The sequence below is a fragment of the Propithecus coquereli genome, unplaced genomic scaffold (assembly GCF_000956105.1).
Source record: "Propithecus coquereli isolate 6110/MARCELLA unplaced genomic scaffold, Pcoq_1.0 Scaffold908, whole genome shotgun sequence".
Taxonomy (NCBI): domain Eukaryota; kingdom Metazoa; phylum Chordata; class Mammalia; order Primates; family Indriidae; genus Propithecus; species Propithecus coquereli.
This window is the reverse complement of record NW_012155374.1, coordinates 232,915-260,574: the sequence shown is the minus strand read 5'-3', so window position 1 is coordinate 260,574 and position 27,660 is coordinate 232,915. Positions and strand designations below refer to the sequence as shown.

The window sequence follows — 27,660 nt, the reverse complement described above, 5'->3', positions numbered from 1 at the left end:
TCGGCGAGTCCGGGCCTTTGAGAGCCGGGTTCCCGGTCTAAAGGGTGGGCAGCGTCGGTGCCTCTCCCGAGCGTGGGAGAGTCGCCTGGGACCTACTCGAGGACACCCTGCCCAGCAGGTGCCGTCCAGGTGCGCGCCGGCCCGCACGCACGGTGTGTGGGCGTGCTCCCTTCCTGCAAGTGCGAGGGGCACGCTGGCACTTTCCTGTGGGCGTTAGCATGCTTTCCATCCTTAGAGAGTGCAGGAGAGGAAGGGTCTGCACCAGCCCAATTTTGGGTTCAATGCTTTGAAGCAGAAGTGCGCGCCGCGTGCTGCCTCTTTAAGGCGTTGAGGTGCCCGAGGAATTCCGGCCCTTGCCGCTGCCCGTAGCGCCCCTCCGAAAGGCCGGCTTTGTGCGCTCGCCCCGCCCACGGACGCCGCCCCTCCCCTCGCGCACGCGCACTGCCGCTCCCCACGCCGCCTGGCGCCCGCTCGAGCGCCGCCTCGTCGAGCTCGGTCCGCGCTCCCGCTCAGGCGGGGGCTGACGCGACGCCCCAAGCGCCCGGCCCCGCCGCCGCGGCCCGGCAGGTAAGCGGGCGGCCACCCGGCCCGGCAGGCACGAGACGGGCGGCGGGGCGACGCCGGGGCCCTCCACACCGCCCCCGGCCGCCGCACGTGTTCCCCCCGGGCCTCGGGCCGGGCCCAGCCCGGGCGCTGCCCCGCCGCGGCGGTCCCCGGGGCGCCCGGACTGCCTCCTGCGCGGGGCGGGCCCTCCTTGGAGACGCCCCTCGCCGGGCCCCCGTCGGCTCCCGCTCCGGCCCCTCCCCTGCGCCCCGCCCGCGGGTGCGCCCCGCTCGCGTTCGTCGCCTCTGCCCCGCCGGCCCGCTGACAGGACCTGAGTCCGGGTTTGGGGTGTCGGGACTTCCTTTTCCCGTGGCCGACGTGTCCTCCCTCACATGTTCCCTTTCCGCCCACCCCACGGAAACCCCGGACCCCCGAGCGCACGCAGTCCCTGCACGGGGCGCGCTTCCCCGCCTGCGGCAGTGCCCCCAGGCCGACCCCGCTGCTCGTCCTGGCAGCCTCGCGGCCGCCAGGCGCCGTCCCTCGCCGCAGAGAGTCTGGGGTGGGGGTCCTCTGTCACCAGGGAGAGCCCCTCCTCATGCAGGTCTCAGGCCACTCCCGGTCGCGTCTGCAAAGCCATTTTGCGTGCTGTTAGCAGACACTCCTTACTAGCCTCCTCGTGCAACTTTCTGCCCCCGGCCCCTTTACGCCTCTTCTGAAAGGCTTTTGTAAGCTTCGAGTCTGGCGGGTGCTGTCCCAGCCTCATAGGGAAGGCAGGTAGGTGAGCAGACAGCCAGCTGTGGCAAGGTAAACATAGGACGGGGGTGCGTCCAAGAACCAAGGTGGGGAGAGTGATGGTCCCCAACTCTGTTGCTGGCCACCCGCGAGTCACCTGGGTGCCTGTTTAAAATGTAGATCACTTCCTGTTTTTGCACACCTGTGCACTGAAGTATCTGGGCTGGAGCCCAGGGATCTGCATTTGACACACAGGCCAGGAGAGCATGCTGACGTTCGGTTCGGTTGGTTGGCCTCAGGTAGGCAGGCTTACCTGGACACAGGCTCACCTGGATGAAAAGCTGTGGCTGCTAAGAGGGGGCAGCACCTGCTGGGGAGGCCAGCTGCCTTGCCTGCGACCATCTCATCTCGTGCCCCTCCTGCGTGAGATCAAGTCCCTAACCTGCTTCCCTTTTGCCTCAAACAACTGTTCCACAGAAAGGCCTGAATGTTTGTGGAAAGTGCCAAGCCTTGGGCTCCACCCAAGAGACTTGGTCTGTTGGATCAAGAAATCATATTCTTAAAAGTCAGGCTGACTTTTTTTTAAACGTTTTTTTAAACCCCCCAAAGGGTTGGGCTGGTTGGGCACCTTTTCTGTAAGACCACCTATCTGTTCCTCACCTCAGGGCACCCAGGTGTTTGCAGTAGTCACCACTCACCTCCAGGTGAGCCTCACCTTATGCTAGTTTAGGTCTCCTGAGCTGCCTCTTGCACCCCTGTGAGTGTAGAGACCAGCCACCGCAGCCTCTCCTGTTTCCTCTGGTGTTTCACATGGGTAGGGCGCCACCACACTTCGCTCAGCTCTTGCCCTGGTCTGGCTTCCTCACAGTAGGGCCTTTGAAACAGACTTGCCAGCTCCTTGCTTTGCTTGGGTTTCCTTAGCTCCTCTCTTCCCTCTGCTTGTACATGCTGCAGAGGAGTAGACAGCAGTCGAGTTAAATTGGCATGGCCAGGTTGCACTAAGATAAGCGCCAGCTTCGTACCAGCACCTTGTCCCCTGGGCAGCTCTACAGGGCCTCCTTCCCCCACCCCCCATGGTATTTGGCCTCTCGATGCAGCGTGATCCATCCTTGGGCTGGTAATCTTTGCTGCAGGTGAAATGGAGCTGTGGCCACACCTGTTCTCTGTCCCCTGGGTGTTGTAATTTGTCTTCCTTCCTCTGGGATGAAGACTTTGAGACATGCTCTTTTTTGGTGGCTTCCATTTCGCCGTATAAGGAGCCTGTGCAAGACTTCAGTTTTCAGCTCCAAGCCAGAATTGACGGTGTGTAAAGTCGTTAGATTAATGGCGGTGCCAGCTTCTGGGGTTTGTATAGCCACTGATATTTGCAAGCATGTCTCACTGGCTCTCCTTTTTGGCAGTGTTGCCCCTCGTTTCGGAATAATCTTTATGAGATGTATTCAGGTAACAGGATGTGTTCCTGTGGTAGAGGAAACTAGTCACTGCACGGTTTGGATGGTTCCCTGTCGTTAAGCTGAAACCGAGCTGCGGTCTCTTTTCCCTCCTCTGCAGCATGGGTCTTGCGTGCAGTGGCAGTGCTGGACTCCAGGCTGTTTCCAGAAGGCAGGATGTGGAAACTCCAGCTGGCAGAGCTGGCTCTGGTTTGCTCTTGTTGCTGTCCTGCGGTACCTGACCAGGGATGAGAGCCCTGTGAACTGTTACCGTTCTGGAAGGCGCCTCGCATCTGCAGCCTGTGCATAGTGACAGCGGAGCCCCCCTGGATGCACCAGCTAATGTTTTCAAACATGGCCATTAACATGATTGCCTCACTTGGGGTGCCTGTTAGGATTTGGACGTGTTCCCAAACTTCTACACCCTGAAGCTTAGTCTTGTCATTTGGCATATTAGTTTTCTGTCAAGAAACCTTTCAGTTTTTTAATATGTCAAGGGCTCTTTGATGAAAATTGCATTTTGTTTACACAAACTGTGCCGCATCCCTACAAACATCTGGATGACAAAATAGGAAGCACTCTTGAGGTCTTTCATTATGATCAGGAAAGGGGGAGAGCAGGGGTGTCTTAGCGGAGCAGCTGAAAAGTATTAGCATGGAGTTAGGGTGATAGATTCCCCAATTTGGAACAGTTGATTTGCTACAGGGCTCAATATGGTGATCACATGTCTTCTTGTTTGTACTGGAAATCAATTTTTAAAAGCACGATATGTTTATTGGCCTAGGTCTCCACTCTAGGTCTCGGTTAGCAGAGTGCCTCTTTCCACTGTGACTCCAGCCACATCCCCCGTGCGGCAGGCTTCAGAGCCATGGCGACAGAGGAGAAGAAGCCTGAGACGGAGGCTGCCAGAGCACAGCCGACCCCTTCTTCCTCTGCCACTCAGAGCAAGGTGCCTGCCCAGGGGCTCCTGGGGCGCCTCCCAGGGACAAATATGCTAAGGGATTCTTGGAAACGTTAAGCCCATAAGTGGTCTCCCCTACTAAGTTAAACATCTCTGCCAATTTTTATTCATTGGTCACATACCTAATGAATGCTTATTCCATGCCGTGTCAGGGATACCCAAACCTGTCACCCAGTTTGGAGGAGGCTTTATCAGATACAGATTCTTGGTCCTGATTGTAAGAGTCTGTGTGGCACCCAGAAACCATCTCTTCATAAGCACCTCCACCCTGTCCCACGACGCTGACACAGGCAGGCCTGCAGGCCCCTCCTGTGGAGCTCTGACAAGGGGAGCGGTGCTTTCAGGGGTGCTTTGGGGAGGCCACAGTTTGAGTGGGAGGAGGGCTAGCCTGGAGCTGGTAGGGACCCCTGTAATGTGGCAGGGTCACAGGAGGGGTTCGGGTGGGATGGTGCCTCGAGGGCCTTGAACATTTCTAGCTCGCTGGTGGAAACTGAGGTGGGAACTACAGGAGAAGCTGGGGTTTTTGAGGGGGAAATAATGGGCTCAGATTTACTCATGTTCAGTTTGACACATTGAACGTGTGTGCTACACTAGAAAAAAATCTTTTTTCCCTGGGGCCGTGGTGTTTTATTAAAACAAATGATCCTTTCTAATTTGTTATTTTTTATTATTTTCTGTGTGTGAGTTATATGCGATGCAATCCATGTTTTTAGAATTGTAGATAATGTAGTAATAAGAACGTCAACAAGTGAGATTTTCAGCAGCCAACTGCAGGGTTTTGCCTCATGCGGCCCTGGGCTCAAAACTAGCCTGAGTTAAATACAACTCACACAGCAGTCAATGTATTAAAAAGTTACATCCAGATAGAGACTTCTATTAGGCACTTGGCATGTGGATTTGCAGCGCAAAATATCTGAGTTTAAAATTAAACTTTAGGAGTCAAATCCAAAGGGATAACCTGTTGAACTGCATAGTGGTGGTTACTTTTTGCTAATTTAAGTTATGCTGTCTCTCCAACAGCCGACGCCTGTTAAACCAAACTATGCTCTAAAGTTCACCCTTGCTGGCCACACCAAAGCAGTGTCCTCCGTGAAATTCAGCCCGAATGGAGAGTGGCTGGCAAGTTCATGTACGTAGCAGGGCGCTTCAGCTGCCGGGGGCAGTTGGTCTGACCTGCAGTCAGGAAGCCAGGAAGTGGGGCTGGGGGGTGGCTTGCTTTCAGACACTACCACTGAGTCGTCGTAGCAAGCAGCGTGTCCCCTTCCAGGAGCTGCGGAGAAGTCGGTGCCTGTTGGCATTGTGCCCATTGCCCCTCTGAAGTGAAGGGGGGCCTTGGGGAGCGGGGAGGGGAGTGGCCCTCTCCTGCACGTGGCCATGCTGCATGGGTTCCAGTGCGGTTCAGCTCATGCTGGTTACCAGGGGCTCACGTGGGGAAAGCCCAGGCTTGGCTCTGGATGGCTGGACACCCATGTCCCACTCTGAGCCTCAGCTTCTTTTTATTTCTTTCAGCTGCTGACAAACTCATTAAAATTTGGGGAGCATATGATGGAAAATTTGAGAAAACCATATCTGGTCACAAGCTGGTAGGTCGCAACCGTGTGAGGTGAAGTGGACTGTTAACAGGGGAGCCCCTGTCGTCTAGTAGGGTCAGGCCCGTGTCCAGGGCCAGGTGTTCAGATGTAAGTTTTCCCTTGTGCTTTGTTGTACTTACTTGCCTCTTGTGGGCTGTTTTTTTTTTTTTTTTTTTTTTTTTTTTGAGACGGGGTCTCGTTCTGTCACCCAGGCTCGAGTGCAGTGGTGTCATCATGGCTCACTGCAGCCTCGAACTCCTGGGCTCAAGCGATCCTCTTGCCTCAGCCTCCCAAAGAGCTGGGACTACAGGCGTGAGCCACTGTGTCCAGCCCCCTTGTGTTTTTAATGCAAATGCTTTCGACGTCCACAGATGAGTTTCTGCTGTCCGTGAGACCAGGCAGAACCACAGACCCTGCTTGTTCCTCTGGGGCTGTGCCGTGTGTCCTCCGTGTGTTCACACTAGCCGGGGAACTTCTGAGGGGGGAATGGGAGTTTGGGATTTTGACCTTTGCTGGCTGGGCGTGTCTTATCCTGCCAAGATGGTGACCACATTTTTTTCTCCCAAGGGAATATCCGACGTAGCCTGGTCGTCTGATTCCAACCTCCTTGTTTCCGCTTCAGATGATAAAACCTTGAAGATATGGGACGTCAGCTCGGTGAGCAGCACTTGGCGCTCTTCTCCCAGGGAAGACTGGCTGCGGGGGGCAAAGGGCTGGGGCTGAGTTCCATCTGGGGAACAGCCAGTCACCAGCAGGGTGTCAGGTGTGCCTTGAAGCTATTGATGAGTGTGGCCGGATGCTGATATTTGGGAAAATAACCGCTGGGAATAACTTAATCAAATAATACTCTGTTTTAGGGAAAGTGTCTGAAAACCCTGAAGGGGCACAGTAATTATGTATTTTGCTGTAACTTCAACCCCCAGTCCAACCTCATTGTCTCAGGCTCAGTAAGTGCGGCTGTTGTGTCTTCTCCATGGGAGGTGATGTTGGGTGTGCGATGTTGTTGTGTCTGACTGCACAGCACCGTGGGCAGGGTGGGTGGGCTTCGAGTCCTTTCTGTGCCGTTCGTGGCGAGGATGAGGCGGTGGCAGGTCTTAGTTCTGGGGAATCTCGTCTTCTCTCCTCCTTACTGTAGAGTCACTTTAATCTCTTCTTTCATCTTCAGTTTGACGAAAGCGTGAGGATATGGGACGTGAAAACAGGGAAGTGCCTCAAGACTTTGCCAGCTCACTCAGATCCGGTCTCAGCTGTAAGTCCCTCTGACAGCGGACATGGCCCATGTCCAGCTGACTCCTGTTGCACAGCAGTCTGGAGTGGGGATCAGAGGTTGGGGCTGGGGACCCGAGAGATCTCTTGGCCCTATGTGCAGTGGGGAGACAGGTTAGATGCCAGCAGGGTGCCCTGTGGTGAGGCCCTTTGTGTGGGCCGGGAGGCAGGTGGCCACAGGTGTTCGGGAACTGACACTAACAGGACAGGCAACCTGGAAGGGTGTTTGGGGCAGAGGGAGCTGTGCATTGGGATGTGTGAGAAAGTTGGTGTTGGTGGACGGGGTGGTGGGGCTGACCCAGTCATGGGTGGGAGCTGTCAGAGCCCTCTGGAGAATAAGCTCTGTGCATGGACATGTCCTGCCGTTTTGCAGATGCCATCCCAGTGTGCAAAACAAATGGACGAGAGTTAAACTACATGCAATATCACAAATTGCTCCTTTTCAAAAAACGGTCAAAAGTTTCCTTTGTTAACAAAGAGACTGAGGTGGTTTCTTAGCCAAACTTGCCTTTTTCAAGAAGTAGAAGGAATCATGCATATGGTTTGTTCACTATTGCCCAGCACATGTGCTTTTCATGTTCTAACATCCTGGTGGTGTGTGATTTTAAGCACTTTACCCTTGGAATGCGTCTGCCGAGCTGAGACACCAGGCAAAGCCCTGGTGTGTACAGGACACACAGTGCGTCTGGGCTGAGGTGGGGCTGTGGAGTCTGGGACCTGCACACGGCCCCTGTGGGCCCAGAGTCACCGCCGTTGCAAAAGTCTGTTTGCTGTGGAGGTGATGCCATGCAGGCCTGGCCCTTGCTACCAGTCCCCTGCCCTCCAGGGCACGTGGAGTCACAGAGCAGAACTGACTTTCAGACTGGGGGTGGCAAACAAATGCCCATGAAGACACCAGAAAAATCGGTTTGATTGATGGCCCCCGAGTTGAAAGAAAGAGTTCTGTGAGCATCCTAGTGGTCCGGGGTGGCTGCAGGTGGGACTCCCAGATAATAGGTAGGATCCTAAATGTCTTGGTTTCCTACAAAAGTGACATTTGCTCATTTAAAAAAAAAAATCCAGGCCGGGCATGGTGGCTCACGCCTGTAATCCCAGCACTTTGGGAGGCTGAGGCAAGAGGATCGCTTGAGCCCAGGAGTTCGAGACCACCCTGAGCAAGAGCGAAACCCCACCTCTACAAAATACAAAGGAATCAGCCAGATGTCGTGGTGTACGCCCATAGTCCCAGCTACCTGGGCGGCTGAAGCAGGAGGATCACTTGAGCCCAGGAGTTTAGTGTTGCAGTGAGCTACGATGACACCCCTGCACTCTAGCTCAGGCGACAGAGCAAGACCCTGTATCCAAAAAAAGGCGAGCAAACATGGAAAGTAGAAACTCAGAATCTCCCCAGCTCCTACCCCGTGTCAGCTGCCGAGCGATTGGTCTGTCCCTCTGGGTCCTCTGCTTTGTGTTTTTGAAGATGTATTTTCCAGTCTGGCTCATTCCGTTCGCTCTGTAATAACAGTGATGCTGCAGCACAGCCGCTGTTTCGCAGCCGGCTCCACTGCCAAGGGCCGTCTGGGGTGTCTCTGATGGCAGTACGTGTCCCTGCCTGTGGGCTGCTGGTGTGGGCTGCTGTGTGAGGAGTTAATATTTGCCAATCACCCTTTGAGTGCTTGCGTGTAATTTTCACTTTTACAAAAAGCGCATTGAGATCCTGTTTGCACGGCCTTGCATGCTCGTGTGGTGGTTTCTGTAGGATGACTTTTGGAAGGGGAAATTCTGTGTCGTTATGTACATTTAGTTTTTCAACAGGTGTGTTTTGGAGCTTTAGCGACTTCAAGGCAAGTGAGCACTCTGCTGTCTGCCTCCTGTCGCTGTCCTCTGCTTTGGTCCAGGCCCTGTCCTCTTTTGCTTCTCAGCTGAAGGCCCCTCTGACCATGCATCTGCAGCCTCACCCCACACTAAGCAGTGGGCCGTCCCCTTCTCCAGAGCCTCTGCACTGCTTATCTGCTCCAGGGTGCCCAGAGCGCCCTTTGGACTGTCTATCTGAGGGGACTTGCCGTCCCCTGTTGGGTTCTTTTCTGTGGCTTTGTTTATTTCTTTGCAGCACTTACTTTTTGCTTGTCTTCTAGAATATACGGTATAGACTGTATGGCTTCTCGCACCTGAACTTTGGTTGAATGGAAAAGCCAGGCCACGTTTGCCAGTGGGTGGTATTTGGATGTGGTTAGGAAGCTGGAGCCAAGCACAGCATGGGATTGGTGGCGTGAGTTTTGGGGCCTCGTGTCGACTCATTGCCATCTAGCACAGTGGCCTTGCTAAGAGCCTGTTTGGGGGTGAATGTGGTTAGATGATCGCTGTGAGTTAGGAGGGTACGTTTGAGAGGGTAATGACCAGATGGTCACAGTTAAGTAGCTGTTGCTGCCAGAGCAGCCTGTCAGTAGAGCTGGTAGAAATAGGGTGCAAACAGTTACTAAGCTCTCAAGTGTCTCCTGGAGAGCGTCTTTGAGAGCCAAGCTGTCCAGCATGGCAGCCACCAGCTGCACCCGGCAACCCAGCACCACGAATGTGAGCTGCTGTGCGCCTTCAGGCTTCAGAGGCCTAGGGCAGCAAAGTGGAATGTAAGGTATCTTGTCTTAATTTGTAATATTACGTGTTGAAATATTAATAATATTTTAGATACACTGCGTTAAATTCTATTAAACTAATTTCACCTGGATTTTTTACTTTTCTAATGCATCTACTAGAAAGCTTAAAATTATACCCACGGCGGGCAATGCTCTTGTACAGTCCAGCCTAGGGCTTTTCCAGGTGTGTTTCCCAGACCGGCAACGGCAGCATCCCCTGGGAACGAGCGTGGAATGCACATCCTGGACCCCAGCCCAATTAGAAGCTCTGGGGTGGGGCCCAGGAGTCCGCGCTTTCACAGCTTGCAGATGCTTCTGGTGCATGCAGGTTGGCATCCGGGGACACATGGCAATGTCTGGAGACGGTTTGGGTTGTCACAACTAGATGCTCCTGGCATCTGATGAGGAAAGGACAAGATTGCTGTTACCCAGGACAGCTCCCAGTGGCACAGAAGAGTCCGGCCTAAAACGTGATGGTACTGAGAGCCGGAAACTCTGGTCTGGACAGTAGACGCGAACAGACGGCCTCAGCCCCATCCCTGCATAGCTAAACCAGGGCTTCCTTGTGCAGCTTAATTTCACATAGGAAATATTTCACTCACAGCATGAAACCAGACAGTTTCCAAAAGGTGTGACTTGTTTGTAAGAAGGCCTATTCCGGGTCCCGTCTGCCTAGGACCCAAATAAACATGGTAGGAATTGGTGATGAACCTTAGGTCCTGATGTCGTGATTACATTTATTCCCAGTAAGATTCAACTGGAAAAAATCATAAGAAAAATGAAATAAATCAGTTGTAAGAAAGGGACCATCGTCAGGTTGCAATTTCTTTGTGCATTAGGCATGCAGATAAAAGCAGTGATTTGGAAATACCATAGGTCAGCGTGCAGGGACCCACAGCAGTCGGAGCCTCACCTATTCTGAGATGGCAGGTTTGCAGCGGCCTGGATCTCATTTCCATCTCATCTGAAAAGGTGGAGCTGGGCCTCCACCAGTCAGTGTCCCTGGCCTCAGAGTGTCTGGGACTCGGGTTTCCTGGTAGCTATCAGTGGGCGGTTGATGCACTAGGGGGAAGAGCAAGAAGGCTCTGGAGTTCCCTTCTTATGATGGTGACTGATAAAGGGGGTGTTTCCCTCCTGGTTTTTATCATTTCTTTTTTACTGTTGGCTCAGGGAAAGTTATTCTGAGCCACATCGACCTTGTCAGGCTGTCCTCGCAGCAGCACAGACCAACAGACTTGGAAGCTGCCCCTCTTTTCATAGAGCCAAGTGGGACTTGGTTGGTGGTCCTAGTTTCTCTTCAGCAGTACATTCGTAGCTTTTAAGTGATTTAAATACTCAAGACATATTTTGAGGTTGATTTTTCTTTTTATGGTGTCCGTCATAAACCAAACTGCTTTAGACGCCAGGTGACAATGGTCGTTGTGTGCGTTCGCACCATGTCTGAGCGTGTTCAGGATACCTGTGGCGCGTAGGCCGGAGCCGGGTCTGTGGCCTGCTCAGTGTGCACTAGGACGTGCGTTTCCTGCTGTCCTATGTGATCGTGAAGAGCAGGCCCACTCAGGCGAGCGGCAGTCTGTTGATGACTGGAAAGTAAGTTTCTTTTTTCCCTCCCTCTTGTTAATTCTCAGGTCCACTTTAATCGTGATGGATCCTTGATAGTTTCAAGTAGCTACGATGGTCTTTGGTAAGTAGAAAACCTTTACTGCATTTAATCATCAAATACTTACTAACAGCCTACTCTTGCACTTTTCCAGCCTCTGGGGGTACAGCAGTGAAAAAAAGAGACGCAAGTCGTTAACGTCCAGAAGCTTACACTCTAGCGGGGCTACAGACGTGTGCAGATAGGATTCCGGGGGCACTGGGGTCGGTGTGGCTGGGAGCCTCCCGCTGCAGGTAGGCGTGCACACGAGCTCTTCACGAGCTGCTGGAAAAGGGGCGGTTGGACCCCTGGAGGTGGAAGATGTGCAGGTACGGGAGGATTTTGAGAGTGTATCGTCTTGCCCCATTGAGGAAACGTCCTGAACAGGTGAATGGGAACAGGTCCCGGCACAGGGAAGGGCGGGAGGCAGAGGGACGTGGTTTCCCGTGGAATCCCCAGTTAGGGCCGAGTGGATGATGCTTGTGGAACTGGGCGTCTCTCATGTGTGTCCAGGGTCTGCAGGAGACACAAGGGAGAACGAGGAAGAAAATGTTTAAACTTAGCTCAGCTGCATTCATGATGGGGGCAGGTGTGGGGAGTGAGAACATTTGGGTTGTACTTCGGGTGTGGAGGGAGAAGCGGTCCTAGCATGTTCAGGTGTCTCTAGGGAGGACGGAACTGTGGCAGGTACTGGCCGAGTTGAAGACCTTAGTAGGACTTCCTGTCGGGCCACTGGGAACCCTCAGGGGAAAACGTGCGCTGGCCAGGGCAGAGGGACGTGTGATAAAGCAGGTGGAATTTAGGGAAAAGAATTAGAGACCTGTACACCAGGTAGCATAGTAGCCAGAAGATACAGGATCAAAACTAGAAATATAAGGAGAACTTGACATACAATTGTTTGAGTGTTGTTAACATATTTCTTTTAGACTCCGACCGAAGATGGGCGATCTGGGCGACACCATTAGCTATTTCTTTACTACATGTAGAGTACAGTGTATACTACAAGCACAAAGTAGGCTTTTTTTTTTAGTAAGAATTTTATTTGACAATATTAGGTAACATCATTCCTCCAAAATAAAAATCAGAAGTGCCTTTAAAGCTTCTTTTCCAACTGTGCAGGTGAGGGTGTGCGCTGGGGGCCTGAAGGAGCCTCAGCTGGACTTGCACCTCTCACTCAGTTTCCGGTCTGGCTCTCCGAGGAGTGTTGGCGCGACGAGCCCCAGAGGGTCACAGTCTGTGGTCGGCACACAGGTCCCATCATGCGTCTTGGCTAGATGGGTCTGGAGGGAGGTGACTGCAGGACAGAGTTGTGCCTGGGGCACCCGGTCACCAGCCTGTCCACAGGCTCCGCGGCGCACAGGTCCAGGCCCTCCCCAGCGTTTGAGCTCTGGGTCCAGCACTGTGACGGTGTTTGGGGCCAAGGTCACCAGGATGTGCTGCGGCACAAACGAGGTCATCTGGGGCCCTGCGCTGGCTGCGATTAAAGCCATAATCCACACTTGACCACTTACCAGTTTGGTATAACGGATGCAACTCAGACACAGCCAGATGGAAGAGGTGCACAGGCAGGCCACGGCGTGCAAGGTACGAGCTGCCGGGACTCTCCGGGCACAGTCTTCCTGGCACCTGTGCGTTCCCCGACCCGGAAGCTCTGGATGTTTTCTTAAGAGCACGGAGCAGTCTCAGAATCACTCATGGACTTGGCTCTCAAAACTTTGTAAAGAAATGAGAAAAAATGTACCAAAGAAACTGAGAGGGAATTTATAAAATTAAAATAAGGTCTATTTTTTGATAAGGCCAATAGTTAAAACTATCATAAGCCCAATTATGGAAAAAACAAAAATAAGTAAGATTGGAAATAGGAAGTGGGCGGGAAAACTGCAGGTCAGGGAGAAGTCAGGAAGAGGAAGTGCCTCTGTCCCTGAGGTGGGACCTTGAGGGACCAGTCACCATTGAAGAGACTGGAAATGGCATTGGAGTCCTGAAAATATCAGTCCTTGGGATTTATACCTGAATCCAGTTAAATAACAGAAACTTGTAAGGTCATGTAAACTATTCCAGACGATAGGAAAACTGAGGCTCCCTAATTCATTTTAGGGGTCTGGCATGACCCTGCTTCCCAAAAGAGGGGACCTCACTCGGGAATATTGTGCCAGATTCCAAAGAAATTACTAGCAAACTGAATCCAGCAGTGTATCAGAAAGTAATATTCAATGAGTGAGCAAGTGTATCGACTAATGAAATAATTATCGTAACAGGAACATCAAGAAACCTACAATCTAATTATATCAATGAATTAAAGACAAATATCCATATAATTTATCGGGAGAGGTTGGAAAGGCTGGAAAGGCACCTGATAGTACCCAGCAGCCACTCCTGATAACCTTTTAGCAAGATAAACCAATGTTTGCTGCTTACTGGGAACTAGTAACTTTTCCTAATAGACGGTGACATGCTAAGACTATTTCTGCTGAAGTCAGGGGCAAAACAGGCCTGCCTGTTTCCGTTACTGAGCATTGGGAGTTTCTAGTTAATGTGATAAGAAAATGAAAATTGTATGAAAACTGAATAGAGATTTATCTCTTTGTAGATGGTATGTTTGTGTATTTTAAAAAATTCAAAAGCCAACAACATTGTGCTTTTCAAATATTCACTCATTTAACTTATGACATGGGTACTTGGCTGTGGCCATCCCTACTTTTCAGCAGTGACAGCACTGGCCAGTTGTCCCTCAGCTGGTGACACACCATGTGGTAGCTCTAAACTCTGGGCTTAGAAGCACCAGGCTCTGCTGGCTACAGAATGTGATCATGTGTCTGGCAAGGTCCATGCTTGAAAAGTGACCATTTTTCCCTGTACAGTTGGGGAAAACGTTCAGCTAGCATAACAAGGACGGAAATGCTGAGAGTTTTAGGAACGTGTCTAATAAGAAAGCAAGACGGACCCATACAGGAAATGAGAAAGTCTAACCAAAAGGGCACACGCCGAAGAATTTAAGGCTTGGAGACAAATCATACGGCCACATCCTCGGTGGTGGCTGAGCATCTGTTGTCCTAAGCGCATCTGCTGTAATGCAGCTCCATTTAGCATCCCTCCAGGGTGTTTGTGGAACTAGATAAAGTGAATTTAAGACCCATAGAGAAGCATAATGGAGCTGTTTGCTGACAGAATGAGAAAGTGGGAGTGAGGGCGTGAGCTGCCACTCACAGGTTTTAAAACCTGAGGTGCAGTGGCTGCAGCACAGTGTGGTCTTGTCCCTGGAACCTCTGCACTGCGGGTGGGACTGAAGGAGGCTCGAGGTGAGAGTGCCCTGGGGCCCCTGCCAGCATTCCGGGAGTGAGGGGGAGGGGGTCATCGCCCTGGGGCAGAGTCAGTGCCCAGGGGAGGGCGCAAGGACACTGACAGACAGCAGGATGGGGATGTGATGCTTGGAAAGTCGTCCGTCTGTTCTGAGCCAGCGCCACTGCTGGGGGCTCTAGAAGTGTAGGTGCTCACACAAGCGGGCTCTGCTTCTAAAATGCGACTGTTTTGGCAAAAATCACAGAAACCCTGAAACTGGAACGATGGAAGTGCCTGGCCCCTCCATTCAGGGAATAGTGGTCTTTGAATATGTTCTCTTGCTACTTAACTAAAGGGGCGTCTGGAGAATTGCACATAGTACTCCCATTTTTATATTTGAAGAGCCCTCTCCCTCGTGACTGCGTGCTGGAGTGTGTGCGTGGAGAGGCCTGCGAGGAAGGCCGTGGGCGCCCTCGTTGGCCGGGAAGGGCGGGCAGGTGGGCGGTGCTCGTGGGAGAGACGTCCGTGGTCTGGGTGCACGGAGCGTGTGTGGACTGTATACAATCCAGTGCTTGGAAGATGAGGGAATAATTGTTAAATGAAGTGGGGAAGAGCGTCTCAGTCCTAAAACTTGTATCTGGTTAAGAATGGCACTCACAAGGCTCCTTGTGGTAACTCGCTTCCTCAAACTATTTTGTTCTTTTTGCTTTGAAGTCGCATTTGGGACACCGCCTCTGGCCAGTGCCTGAAGACGCTCATCGGTGAGTGCTGGGCTCTCGCTTCCAGGCCGGGTGTTTACGCTGTGTCTATGGACCTGCCAGGGAGGACTTCTGCGGTCTCTCCTGCCCTTTTCCATGAGTTAGTCGTTTCTCCTCTGTCCTGGGTCTGCTCCCTTTGGGAGGAATCTTCCTCCTCTTCTGACCGCTCCCACCAGTTCCCTCCTGACCGCTAAGTCTGAGGCCGCGTGTTAGCGCCCACACAGGCCTGTACTGTCCAGCCTTGCTGGGGACGGCGGCAGTGACCTCCTCGGACCCTCTGTGCTGGCAGCTCCGGAGCTCCTCCCGCTGTGTTTGCCTCGAGGGTGGTTCCTTGAGAGGCGCAGCTGAGCCCCTGCCCTGGAGCATCCCTTTCTGTGGGGGCTGCTGCCCAGGTGGGTGGAGGTGCCCTGGGAGGAGGGATGGGCCTGAGGTCTGCCCCTGGGGACAAGGAGGGGAAGGAGAGACCCACATGGCCTGAGCTGCCCGATGTGGGGGCGTGTGGCTGCAGGCCAGGTGACGGGAAGGGTTCTCATGAGGGCGGTGTTCCCGTGTGTGAAGGCTGATGAGCTTGGGCCGGCCTGGAGGTCAGAGTTCCAGGTTAGAAGCGTAGGATGGGGTGGGCCTGCTATCTAGAGTAGGATGGGCTGTGGCCTCCTGGGGCATCTGCCAGTTCCGTACCTTGAGGAGGAAGCTGGGTGGTGGGGGAGGGAGATGGGCCCACCTGGGGAGGTGCAGCCTCCTAAGCTCCTCGTCCCTCCCTAGGCTGTCACAGAACAAACGTCCACCTTAGTCTGCTAGGCCTGCTGTGATAAACTACCGCAGAGTAGGCAGCTCAAACAGCAGGAATTTATTTTCTCATGGTCGTGGAGGCTGGAAGTCAAAGACCAAGGTGTCTTTGGGGTTGGTTTTTCCTGAGACCTCTCTCCTTGGCTTGTAGACAGCCGACTGACTCCTCCCCACGTAGGCTGTGCCCGGATGTCTCCACGTGTCCAAATTCCCTCCTCTTAGAAGGACACCAGAAAGATTGGACAGGGGCCCACCCTAAGGGCCTCATTTTCACGTAAACATGTCTTTGAAGGTTGAGTCTCCAAATACCTTCTGAGGTTCTGGGGCTTAGGGCTTGAACATGAGTTTGGGGGGCATGGGTCACTACCACCAGGGGCTTTTGAGGTTTTCTTGCTCTCTGAGGCCCTCCTCTGCTGTATGTCCTCGTTCTGACGGTGAAGTCACACTGTGTCAGTCAGTGTCTTGCACAGAAGCCTGGTGTGGGTGACCCTGCCCAGTAGGATGGTGGCCCCCTCAAGCTGCTGCCTGGTGTGCCTAGTATTGCTGCTTGCTGTCATGGTAACTCCTGCAGGTGGAGGTGTGTCCCCACCCTACAGAGAGGCCGATTGCCCAGCCCAGAGCTACACGGCAAGTGCGAGCTATGGCCGGGGCCAGCGCAGGCGCTGGGTGGTTTGCATGCGCGCTGAGCGCAGGGCACAGGGTAGGGGAGGAAGGGGAGGAGGGGTCAAGGGTAATTTTCCCATCTGATTTCTCCTTCGGGCTTCACTAAGACAGGTCAGCTGATAAGTTCCCAGTCACGCTTTGCCACAGTAGCTTGGTTAGACGTAGTGGGTTACTCAATTAAGTGGGCCCGGCCCTTGTGACCGCGGCCAGACTGCATGACACAGTGTGACCCCGGGCAAGAGCCCAAGGGCTTCACACCAACTCCTGTGCCTTTTCAGTGTGTTTGACCAGCCCGTGGGAGCGGAGGCCCCGGGTGCCTTGTGGGACCCAGCGTGCCCTTGGTGGTAATGCCGTGTGCTGCGTCCTCTCTGGTGCTTGGGACACACCAGCGCATGTGCACGCTCAGGGGACCCCGGTTGGCTAGACAGACCCACTCAGGGTGTACCTCCTTGAACTCCATCCTCTGCACCCAGGCGAGGGGAGAACACCTTCCTCCCATCCTGAGGATTGAATAGGATTATCACGTCCTGGAAACTCTGGCCTTTGTTGGCACGCCTTTCTGGGCGTGTTGACTCCTCAACCGTGTGAGGAAGGACAGCTGTCCCTGCATCCCCAGGGCCCCCGGGGTTAAGCTTTTTACCCAGAGTGTTAGAGGCAAAGATGTGGGTGCAGTGTCACAAAGGTTGGATGCAGGGATGTGAGAGTCTCCTGCTGCTGTAACTGAGCACCAGGAAGGCGACTGGGGATGACTACCCAGGTGACTTTGCTCCTAGCGGGGGCGGGGGGTGGAGGGGTCCTCAGTCGAGCTGGGTATTTGCACACCGCCTTGCGTCAGGTAGTCAGTGTCCCTCGTCCTCTCACGTCCGGTGCCGAGGAGGCCCGGTGACCTGCGTGTGGCTTGCCTTAGGCTGTGTTCCTGAAGTCCCTTGTCAGAGGTGCCCTCGGGGCCATGGGCTTGAGGCATCGAGAACCCGCTCACCTCCGGTGCAAGTGGCGGGTGAAGGTGCGGGCGGCTCCATGGTGGTGTTGGCACTGGTGGCACTGACCTCACTCAGACGCCCACACGGGTGATGGGGAGCGGGCCTTGTCCCTCCTCCCAGCAGAGCCACCAGCACCCACCCAGTGTCAGTCTGTCTGTTTTCGATGCAGATGACGATAACCCCCCAGTGTCTTTCGTGAAGTTCTCTCCGAACGGCAAATACATCCTGGCTGCCACGCTGGACAAGTAAGTGCAAGTAAGGTGGCCTCCCTGCCAAGGACACCTGTCCCTTCCCAGCAGGAGACTTTGGAGCGGGTGTTGCTCTTGGTACCAGATGCAGACTCGTGCTGGAGCCCAGGCTTCAGGGATGTGGGCTGTTAGGCTGGAAGGAAGGCCCCTGCCCGTCCGCAAGAGGCCGAATTTCTGGTCTGAAGAGACACAGTTTTGACGTTGAGTGACTTATGTGACCAGGGGTGGGCAAAGCCTTCCTGCGTGGAGGACTGGGTGGGAGGGGTGTCCCAGAGGTCCTTTCTGGTTCTGACCTCTGAGCACCTCAGTTCTACCTGTGACAAAACTATGGGACAGAGTTTTGGTCCTGTAAACTGTCACCCTCCCGGGTGGCCATTTAAGCCCTGGCCTCTCCCCGTGGGGGCCCTGTGGGGCCACCGTGCTGTTGCTCCTCCTCGGAGGGCCGCATGGTCGGCCTTGGCCTTGGTCAGCCCCTGGTGCTTGGGGCAAGATCCTGCCCCTAGGATGAGTAGAGTGTTCGAGACGTCTATTCTGGATGTTTCTGGAACCAAGACGACTTCCGTGTCCTTGTGAGGTTGACCATGGACTGATTTAGAACCACAACACCCAGCTGCTTCCTTTTTAAAAGTCTGTCTTTGCTTGGCTTTTAATATGTGAAACTTTTGGTTTCAAAGTGTAGACTGAAAGAAATTAAAAATATTTTACCCCAGAATATGGCATTTTGACATGCTGGACTGATTAAGGCAACCGCAAGGTCCCCGATCTCCTCCCCACACCATCACCTGTCCCCACGTGGCTGCTCTCTTTTCTGCCTCAGATCCAGACCCACCTGGACAAAAGTTGTTCTTTTCTTCCCCTCCCTGTGACACCTGAAATGTGGCCACACCTGAGCAGACTCTTCAGGAAGACAATGTCCCATCTCTCAGACGCATTTAAATTCCAAAGGGAACCATTTACCAGTTAACCTTTGCTCCCCACCATTCGCCTCCCTAGTAATCTTTTACTGCCCCTCAACAGAATTCCTCTTTCCCTCCCATGACTCATTTCATCCAGAAGTTGTGTAAGCTTCTGAACGCTGTTGGGGAGTTGCATCTTCATTTTCTGGGGGCTCCTGTGTATGGAGGTTAAAATAAATTTCATAATTTTTCTCTTACTAAAAAAAAAGTCCGTCGTTGATCTACAAATACTTGGGGTTCATACATCGTGCTCTTGGATGTTATCAAGTCACTGGACTTTGTGGACCTGGGGGCCCCACCCGCTGTGCTGGGGACCCTCACTTTGATGGGGGAGGAGGTTCCAGCCCCGCTGGTTTTGCACCTGACGCTGGTGGTCGCTGCGACGTGGCGGCAGCAGAGTCGGGTGCAGTGGTGAGGGGTGCCCCCAGAAGCGACTCCTCACCCCCTCTCTCTGTCTTCCAGCACCCTGAAGCTCTGGGACTACAGCAAGGGGAAGGTGAGCTCCCACGAAGGCGCGCTCGTCCTGAAGGCCTGCGCCTGTGTCACGCCGTGGCCCCTGGCGGTAGCAGAGCTGACCCCCGGCAGGCCGGCAGGAGGGAGCTCGGAAAGCCGCCCACTCAGTTGGTTTGGTGCGGATTTCTGAGAGACCTGGCCTTTTGCAGATTGCCAGTCTGCAAGTCAAAGCGTTGACTGTGTGGGCTTTGTACCTGTATATGTTTAGAGTAATTTTCAGAACCAGCTAGTGGTAAAGTGCCTGCGCTTAGAACTTAGAATTGTCCAGCACGCAGGGCAGTAGTGACCTGTGACTCGCCTGTCCCCTGCCGTTGCAGTGCCTGAAGACGTACACTGGCCACAAGAATGAAAAGTATTGCATATTTGCCAATTTCTCCGTCACTGGCGGGAAGGTGAGTTTCCCCCATCTGAGAAGCTTCTCACACCTTCCCAACTCGAGAGAGGTCACACCCGCTAGGGGTTGCTTTATACTTGCAGAGATGCCTTTTTGTGCCCACAACAGATAGTAGTTTTCTGTTTTAACCAAAGCGAAGTCACACTGCCAAGTACTGGCTGCATGTGTCAGGAACACCTTCTCCTCGATCCACCTCACTCTCTTTAATGGAGACAGATCTGTCATCAGGCTGTGCTAGAATGGGTGGCTGGCCGCTTCCTTGCGAGTCGGGAGTGGACGCACTGGCTCTGAGGCTGCTGCCCACCGCCCCTCCCAGACCCTCCTGCCCCGGGGCGGGTGGAGCGCATTTTCCTGCCCACCACCTGGTCTCAGTGCTCACCTCTTTCTTTTATCCTCGTTTGAGGTGGGGATTGACTAAGAGTAGGGGTGACACTTGGCTGAGATGTGAGTGACAAAGTCAGAAAATGGTAATTTGGGAAAACATCCTCCGGCCTCGCTGCTTTTCTGGTGGCGGGTGGGTCTTGGCCATCCGAGTGTGGCCAGGCGTGGGGGGAAGGGTGCTTCTGGCCGGGCTGGAGCCGAGCAGGGCTTTTGTTTGGGCTCCCAGCAGCAGCAGGGTGGGCGGGAGCGGGGTGAGGGCCGTCTTGGGGCTCTGGCCCTTCCACACGCGTGAACTCTGACCTGGCTTTTCTCGCCCCATCCTCCCTGCCGTTACCCAGTGGATCGTGTCTGGCTCGGAGGATAACCTCGTTTACATCTGGAACCTGCAGACAAAAGAGATTGTACAGAAACTACAAGGCCACACAGGTGAGCACCTGCATCGTGCGTGCCACTCACTGATTCTGTGGTGGCTCAGGAAGAAAGCTGTGTGGTGTGCCGCCTGCTCCCTCTTTCTCCTCGGCCCTCTGGGTGGCCCTGGAGGGGCACTGTCCACTCTGGAGCCTGCTGCCAAGTGCCCTTGCCCAGGGTCACGGGGCAGGTCGGGGCTGGTCCTGACTCAGCCTGGCTCTTGGCTTCACCCTCTTCTTCCGGTCCTGCCGGGTGTCCTGGTCCGGAAAGTGCGTGTTGCTCTCGCCCTGCTCAGGTGGGCGAGGTCGTGCCTCCGTCCCACTTGGTGGCAAGCTGTTTCCTCTGCCAGGGATGGGGAGGCCGCCGCACCCTGTCCTGGAGGCTCTGTCCTGTCCTGGGAACCAGAGCCGCTGGTTCCCATCCCCAGGCAGGCCTTGGCTTCACGAGGCCGGGCAGGCTCCTGCTGGTCCCGGGTCCTGGCTGCCCTCGAAGGCCGCTGCTGCCTCACTGTCCCTGAATGGGCACTTCTCTGGGGTTGGTGAGGGCAGGGGTGCTGCAGCCCTGTGGAATTCCAGGACAGCGTTGCCCTCTCTTGCCTGAGATGAGCAGCTCCACCCAGGCTGGGAAGGGACTGATGTCCTGGGGCCGCTGTGTGCCCTCCGTGTTGGGCCTGGGCTGCTCCTGCCTCCTTCACCCTTGGAGGAGACGGCACTTCAGTTTACGGAAAAGCTGTGAACGTGCTGACGTGGCTGACCACACGTGCCAGCCCGTTCGGATGTCCCTGCTGAGGGTGGACATGCCTTTGAGGGACAGAGGCAGCCCTGCATGATGCTATGGGGGCCAGGAGTGGTGGGAGGCGGTAGGAGTGGGTGGCCCTGGGTCCGGCTAAGATAGGGGCATTGTCCACAGAGAACTGAGGACCGTAGGGGGTCTGTTGTCCCCGTGGGTGCGGGCTTCTGAGCCCATGGTGCTGCAGTGTGCCTCCCGTGGGCGCCTCCCAGTGTGCCACGCGGAGTCCTGTCCCCATGGCTGGTGCTGCCATGCGGCCTTCCCGCGCAGCTGTCCCACACCCTGTCTGGTTCCTGCCCCGCCCTCCAGGCTGCCTGAGCCGAACAGGTGGTAGGCGGCGGTGCTTGTTGCTGCCCTGAAACCGCCTCGGGGTGAGGGGTGGTCAGGGCTGTGTGAGGCCTCTTCCTCCTCGGGGGCAGTAGGGTGGCGCCCCGGACCCAAGTCGAGGGGAGCGCTCATGACGGTCTCCTTCTTTTCAGATGTTGTCATCTCCACAGCTTGTCACCCGACAGAGAACATCATCGCCTCGGCCGCACTAGAAAACGACAAGACGATTAAGCTGTGGAAGAGCGACTGCTAAGTCCTTTGGCGCCACACGAGAGACTGTCGGAAGTTGACGTAGATTGGCAAGAAAAGTGGGTGTCGAGGAGGCCCCCCGGGTCTGGCCCCGGGATCTGGGTGGGGCCTGACGTGAGCCGCCGCCTCCTCCTCGAAGATGATTTGGCCACGGGGAAAGTGTGGACGACCAGAAAGTTCTAAAAGTTGCTGGTGACGTTTCTTGCCAATTCGCTAACACTGTCTAGGGAGTTGTTCCTGGTCTGTATTGTGCTCAAACACAGTCAAGAAGAATTTTTAATTTTTTATTACAAGAGAGTGAAGTTCAATTTATGATGAGTTGTGTTTTTTCCAGTAAATGTTCTGTATCTTTTGATATTCTCTGCCCCAGCGGGAACGCTGCGACCCAGCTCCACCACCGCGGCGCTGGCCTGGCGGCCCGGCCCCTGCGTGCTCGTGGGTCTGGCCCCGTCTGTCCGGTAGGTGCTCGGAGACGCGGCTCCGCCTGTGCGCGGGTTCCCGGCGTATTTTCACGTCATTCTGGAAACAGCGTTGTAAGGTTATTTCGTGTAAAGAGCCTTTTGTGTCCTGGGAGTGCATAGTTCATGCGCTGACAGCGTGGAGGTTGCGGTGTCCCCTGTTTGTGTCACTGATGTTCATACCACAGGCAGCACCACAAATTGCAATAAAAGGAGGGATTTTGTGAACGGTGTGGCAACTGCGTCCTCATGTGAAGCTTGTCTGCACTCGCCTTTGTAGAGAACGTCTCACAGTGGGCAGGAGGCTGGAAGGATGTCTCTGGAAAGGCGGTGCCCTGGCTGGTGTACCCCCCTCACTCTAAGGAGGCCCTTCCCTGCAGGGTCACGGTGGTTAGGCAGTGGGGTGGGACGGGCAGGGTGTGTTCCCAGGGAGACAGGCTGCTTGGGTCTCCATCCAGAGCCTTGGAGGCAGCCACAGTGCACGAGGCTCCCGGGTCCCTACGTCCAGGTCCGACTTCTGCCGGCCCGGGTGCCAGTGCTGTCTCTGGGCGGCCCCTGTGGGGGTTGGGTATTCTTCACCCTTGCCCTGCCTGCCCTCGCCGACGCCTCTGCTCCCGCTGGGGCCTCCTCTGCGTCGTGGCTTCTTGGTGCTCAGGTCTGGGGAGAGGCGGTGGCGGTGCTCGCTGCAGAGCGGGGTTAGAGCTGCCGCCTGCGGGGGTGCAGCTCAAGCCCAACTCCGCTCACAGAGGCCTTTGAGGTGGAGGCCTGCTGTGCGCAGCCAGGGCTGCAGGAGGGTGGCTCTGTCCCGCCGGCACTGCTGGGCGGGCCACTGGCACCTGGAAGGCAGTCAGTCCCGGGTCTGCAGATGGCACCGGCCTCAGCCCAGCAGCTCCTCCTCGTCAGGGCCTGGAGTCCACGGTCGGGTTCTAGGCAAACCCGTCAGCCTTCAGTGGGATGGAGCGAGTGGGGCCCGGGCCAGGCCTCCTGGGGATCCTCTGGTGGCACAGGGCGAGGAAACCGATCAAAGTCCTCTGGAAGTAAGCTGCTGGCAGTTCCCCAGCCCCGCCTGTTGGAAGTAGGCGTGTAAATGAGTTATGTGTCTGAGAGGTGAATTGCCACAGCAGAATGGGTTGGTTCTTGTCCTTCGCACTCAGGGTCTGGGCCCTTGCGTTTGCAGCCTGTCCCAACAGACACGTGGAGGTCCACGCATCAGCCCCCGTCACCCAGCTCTGGGACTTCCGAGGGGACCTTGAGGTTCTTCCAGCTTGGCTTGCTCTCGCGTCAGCTCACTCCCGGGAGGGGAAGGGGCGTGCTGTGGGAGCACTGTGTCCCTGAATAGAGTTTATTTTTTCTACATACGAATTCTCTGTTGTATGTAAAAGTACATTCTCTTTTTGAAAATAAAGATTTTCACGTCTTCTAATTTTGTCTCCTAAGAATTGCTTAACATTCCCAAAATGCACCTGTCAGTTTGGGGAAGGAGGGTGGTTGCATGGGGCTTTATCCTGGGGCGGGGTGGGCACTGTCACCAGTGCCATGGTGCTTTGAGAGAAAGTCCTGAATTTATTTACAGTAACCTTTTTGTGAAAGTTCTGCATTCTGGCTAAGCACTGTCTACGAAGCAGGGTGGCGAAAACACTTGCCCGAATTCCTACCACCACCGGCGTGTTGGGAACGTCTTCTACTGTGCTCGTTAGAGACAAACTGACGCAAGCTTTCCAACACACGAACGTGAGAAGAATGTGACCACCCTCGGGTCCCTGTCCCCACTGCAGGGACCGTGACATACTGTTTCCAGTGCTCTGCCATGATTTTAGTGCAAATTCCCATTTTGTCGTGTATGCAGCAGATTCATGGTATCTCCGAGGGAAATTCTCCAAAACCTTGATGGCCACAATACTGTTTCATACCCGAGTTCTTTAAATACCTGATGTTCCCAGCTGTCTTAGTATCTTTTAAAAATGTGTGTGTGCACATACAGGATACACATGTATGAAATGCATATATGCATGCACATGTCACAGGCATGTTTGCACATGTATGTACATAAGTGCATGAATACACGCATACCTATGTGCAACATACACCACACTCATGCAAGGTATGTACACACGTGTGAACATGTGTGCTTGCATGTACATGCGTGTGTGCCTATGTACACATGTGGTTGGTTTGAGTTAGGATCCAGACAAGGTCTTCACCCGCATCTGGTTGGTTTATCTCCAGCCTTTTTAAAAAGTCTTATTTCTCTGTTTTTTTCCTGCCATTTATCTGTTGAAACAGTCATTGATCCTGCAGACTCCCTGGTCTGGATTTTGCTGAGCGAGTCTCTGGGGGGCTGTCTCCTGTGTCCCCTGGAACCGGGCAGTGAGGGCTGGTGGCACCAGATTGAGGCTCCGTGTTTTACTCAGAACACTAAGCAGGTGGTCGTGTGTGTGTGCGTGCGTGTGCAAACGGTGGAGCGGGTGGCCAGATTGGTTTTATTTAATTTGATAACATCTTTCGAGGTCCTTGGATGAGCCCTACGTGTACAGGAAACGTGCCCAGGCCAGGGTCCGTGTATGTAATTTGGGAAGCAGGCTTGTGTGCTCCAGCCGGTCATGTCCCGCTCTTCAGCCTGTGCGGGAAGTACGGCAGCACTCACCGTCCTGACAGGAGGACCTTAGGGTCAAGGACAGGTCCCAGTAAACAGGAAGGGCTCTCTGCTGAGCTGCCAAGGAGAACAGAGATTCAGGGAGGATGAGAGTCAGGCACTGCCACCCAGAGGAAGGGACAGTGGATGCTGAAGCTGGAACAGAGCTACACTCACCCCTGAACGGTGGGTCTGAGGGCTGGGGAAGACCACTCGGTGCCCCGGGGGTGGCCCTGAGTCCTCACTGCCTAGCCCGATGGACTGTATTGCAGAGGTGAGGTTTTGACTCACACGAATATGAACGCTCAGCAAAGACTTCATGTATAAACTCAGCGAGGGAACCTGTAGGATGTTACCGCCGGTTCCAAGTACCACACTATACAAATTGCAAATAGATCCTCAACTGGCAAAAATGGTCAAAATACATCAGGCACGATCGGTTTCATACAATTTAGACGTAAAATAGCAAACAAGCCAGGGTGGAGAGGAGCTAGAGGGGTGCCTTAGACTGACAACCAGGGATTTTTTTTTTTTTTTTTTCATATTTCAAGGTCTCTGGATTTTTCCTGATGGGCTCTTCTGTCAAAAGGTTGGAGTGCAGAAGAAGGGAGGGTTCAAATAAGGCCTTTTGGGGTGGAGATACCAGAACATGGGATGACCCCGCGAGAAGGGGCCTGTGTGTGCTTGCCCCGCGTGTGAAGGGCGGGGGCCGTTGCCAGGTTCCCTGCTGTGGCCGATGGGAGGTGGAGATCACTCCTGGCGGGGCTCCACCTGCCCAGGTGCTGGGGTGCAATTGCAGGGTGCAGTGCCAAGAAGGGGACTTGGCGAGGCTAGTCTTCGTGAAGAATCCCTCGCCACCACGAGCTGGCGCACCTGTGCACACGATGCACCCGCACACGTGCATCTGTGCCCGCACAGTGTACATGGACGGAGACTCGCAACGGGAAAAAAAAAAGAAAAACGATGGTTAGATGCCACGAAGTAGGTGGCAATGCCTTAACCGTATGCGTGTTGTACAGGCCCGAGAGCCTCTTCCATCCTTGTCAAGGGGAGTGCTAACCTTCTCTCCTTTCATACAACACAGTGTGCTCTGCGACCGCGAGTCTTTTATGAGCCAACATTCGGCTCGCCTTACGGTGATGGTGACTTGCCGCCGGCCATCCAGAGGCACACTCGTGGAAGCGCCTGCGTCCCCTAGGATACCACAGCTGTTCGCATTGGATCATCTTTGTTAATTTGAAAGTATAAGAAAAAAAAAAAACAAACCTTTTTATCTATAATGTATTCATAAAACCAGCCAATCAGAGACTGAGGGGAACAACCAGACATCCCGAGCTTCCCTGGGGAGGCAGATTCCTCCGGAAACAAAACAGGGCGGGCTCGCACTTCCCGTGGCGACACGTCTTGCGGATGGCGGGAAGAGGCGCAGGACTGCCTGCGGGAGCGGAAGTGGCTAGTAACGAATCAGAGGGCGGAGATCGGAAGATCCGCTCCACGGACTTCCGGACGCGGCCCTGCGCTTGGAACTGTGGGTGCCGGGGCGCGCAGGCACCGCCTGCGCATGCTCCATGCCGCCTGGAGCCCCGGTTCGAGCCCGGCGTGGCCGCGCCCCTGCCGCGCTCCTCGGGCTCCAGGTTACAGCGCCCCTGCTGGCGCCTGGGCCGCCGCGCGTTGGGGGACGGCGGGCCGGCTCCCTCAGCTCGCGGTGCTGGACCCACGGAGGCCTGTAAGCGGCAGCCCGCGGCGTCGGCGGGTGTTTGCGCATGCGCGCGCGTCTCTCCATGCACGCCCGGGCACGCGCCCGCACATGTCCGCACACGTATGTGCACATGCGCGTCTACACAAACGCACTTGGACTTGTATGCATATACGCACGTGTGCGTGCACGCACAGTCATGCACGTGTCCTCACATGCACGCCCGTTTTTACATGTACTGATGCATGCCCACGCAAGCATGCGTACATGCAGGTTTGCACACGCACTAGTGTGTGCATGTGTGCAAACATGCACATGTCCATACACCCGCTCGCACAGGTAGGTGCACACGTGCGCGTGTGTGCATAAACACGTGTGCACACGTATGTATGCACGTGCACGCATGTCAGTACACACGGTGCGTGTACAGACAGACACAAGGGTGCACTAGGATGCACAGTGGCCGCTCTGGGTGGCCAAGCAGTAAGGACTGAATGAGCGTGTTTATTTCTCTGAGCTACTTTGGATGTGTGTGTTCCCAAGTGTGTCTATTAATTACAAAAAGCAAAACTTAATTTGTTGGGTAGGGCAGTTTCTACCCCTGGAGGTGTTGTGGCCCTGAGGGGAGTGGAGGAAGCCGAGGCCGGTGGGTCCTGCTGGGTGCAGTCAGAGCAAGCTGGGGTGGCCACGTCCCAGCACGGCCAGCTCCACCCTGAGCCAAGTCGTCTGTGGGCAGTTTCAGGTAGTCACAGAAAACTAAGCTCAGTGGAGGGAAGAATGCCCCACCCCCAGCCTGCAAAGGGTCGGAGCACCTGGGGGAGCCAGGACCCTGGGGAGTCAGCGAGGACCCAAGGGCGGAGAGTGGTGTTCTCCGGTCCTTGGGCAGCAGGTGGCTGGTCAGGAAGGACTGGCGCCCTGAGCATCTGCCCTCCTGGCGTTGCCTGCGCCGTCCACCAGCCTACATCACCCTGGAATGGGGCCTGTCAGTTCTGGTCAAACTCCCCTGGCCTTAGCGTTTTCTGTTCCAGGCCCAGAACTCTGCAAAATACCAAAACTTGACCTCATTTTTGGGATCACAGTGGCCTCCGGAGGTTAAGAGAAATCGCTTCGTGCCTGCTTGGCCGCATGTGGCTCGGGATGTGCTGGAGGCAGGGGAGAGGCTGTGGAGCACCCCATTTTATGTCTGAAGATACAGAGGCCAAGGGGACTGTGCACAAGATCACACCGCTCTGGGGCAAAAACTGGGTTGGAAGCAGCCGGTGGGGCTGGGAGTCTGCCCTTCTCCAGTCTGGGTGCTCCACAGCCGGTGGCTTCTGCACAAGAGCCCCCGCCCTCGGGTCTCCCGGGCCCAGGTCTGGGTGCACGGGAGGCTCAGTCAGAGGCATCCCGGGG

General features: G+C 54.8%; 1 protein-coding gene across 2 annotated transcripts; it reads left to right on the top strand.

Annotated features, from left to right (window-relative positions):
* The first annotated feature begins 471 nt into the window (after nucleotides 1-471).
* WDR5 (WD repeat domain 5) lies at nucleotides 472-21,820 on the top strand. 2 transcript variants are annotated; one of them, XM_012664723.1, is made up of 14 exons: nucleotides 472-567; nucleotides 3,490-3,654; nucleotides 4,687-4,795; nucleotides 5,176-5,249; nucleotides 5,805-5,894; nucleotides 6,095-6,184; nucleotides 6,403-6,486; nucleotides 10,741-10,796; nucleotides 14,745-14,791; nucleotides 17,387-17,462; nucleotides 18,884-18,917; nucleotides 19,252-19,326; nucleotides 20,048-20,135; nucleotides 21,386-21,820. In XM_012664723.1, exons 2-14 carry the CDS (start codon nucleotides 3,574-3,576, stop codon nucleotides 21,484-21,486), a joined length of 1,005 nt encoding a protein of 334 aa, XP_012520177.1. In that variant the 5' UTR covers nucleotides 472-567; nucleotides 3,490-3,573; the 3' UTR covers nucleotides 21,487-21,820. The 2 variants fall into 2 exon arrangements, with proteins under 2 accessions (XP_012520177.1, XP_012520178.1); XM_012664724.1 differs by lacking the exon at nucleotides 472-567 and adding an exon at nucleotides 3,245-3,291.
* The last annotated feature ends 5,840 nt before the right edge of the window (nucleotides 21,821-27,660 follow it).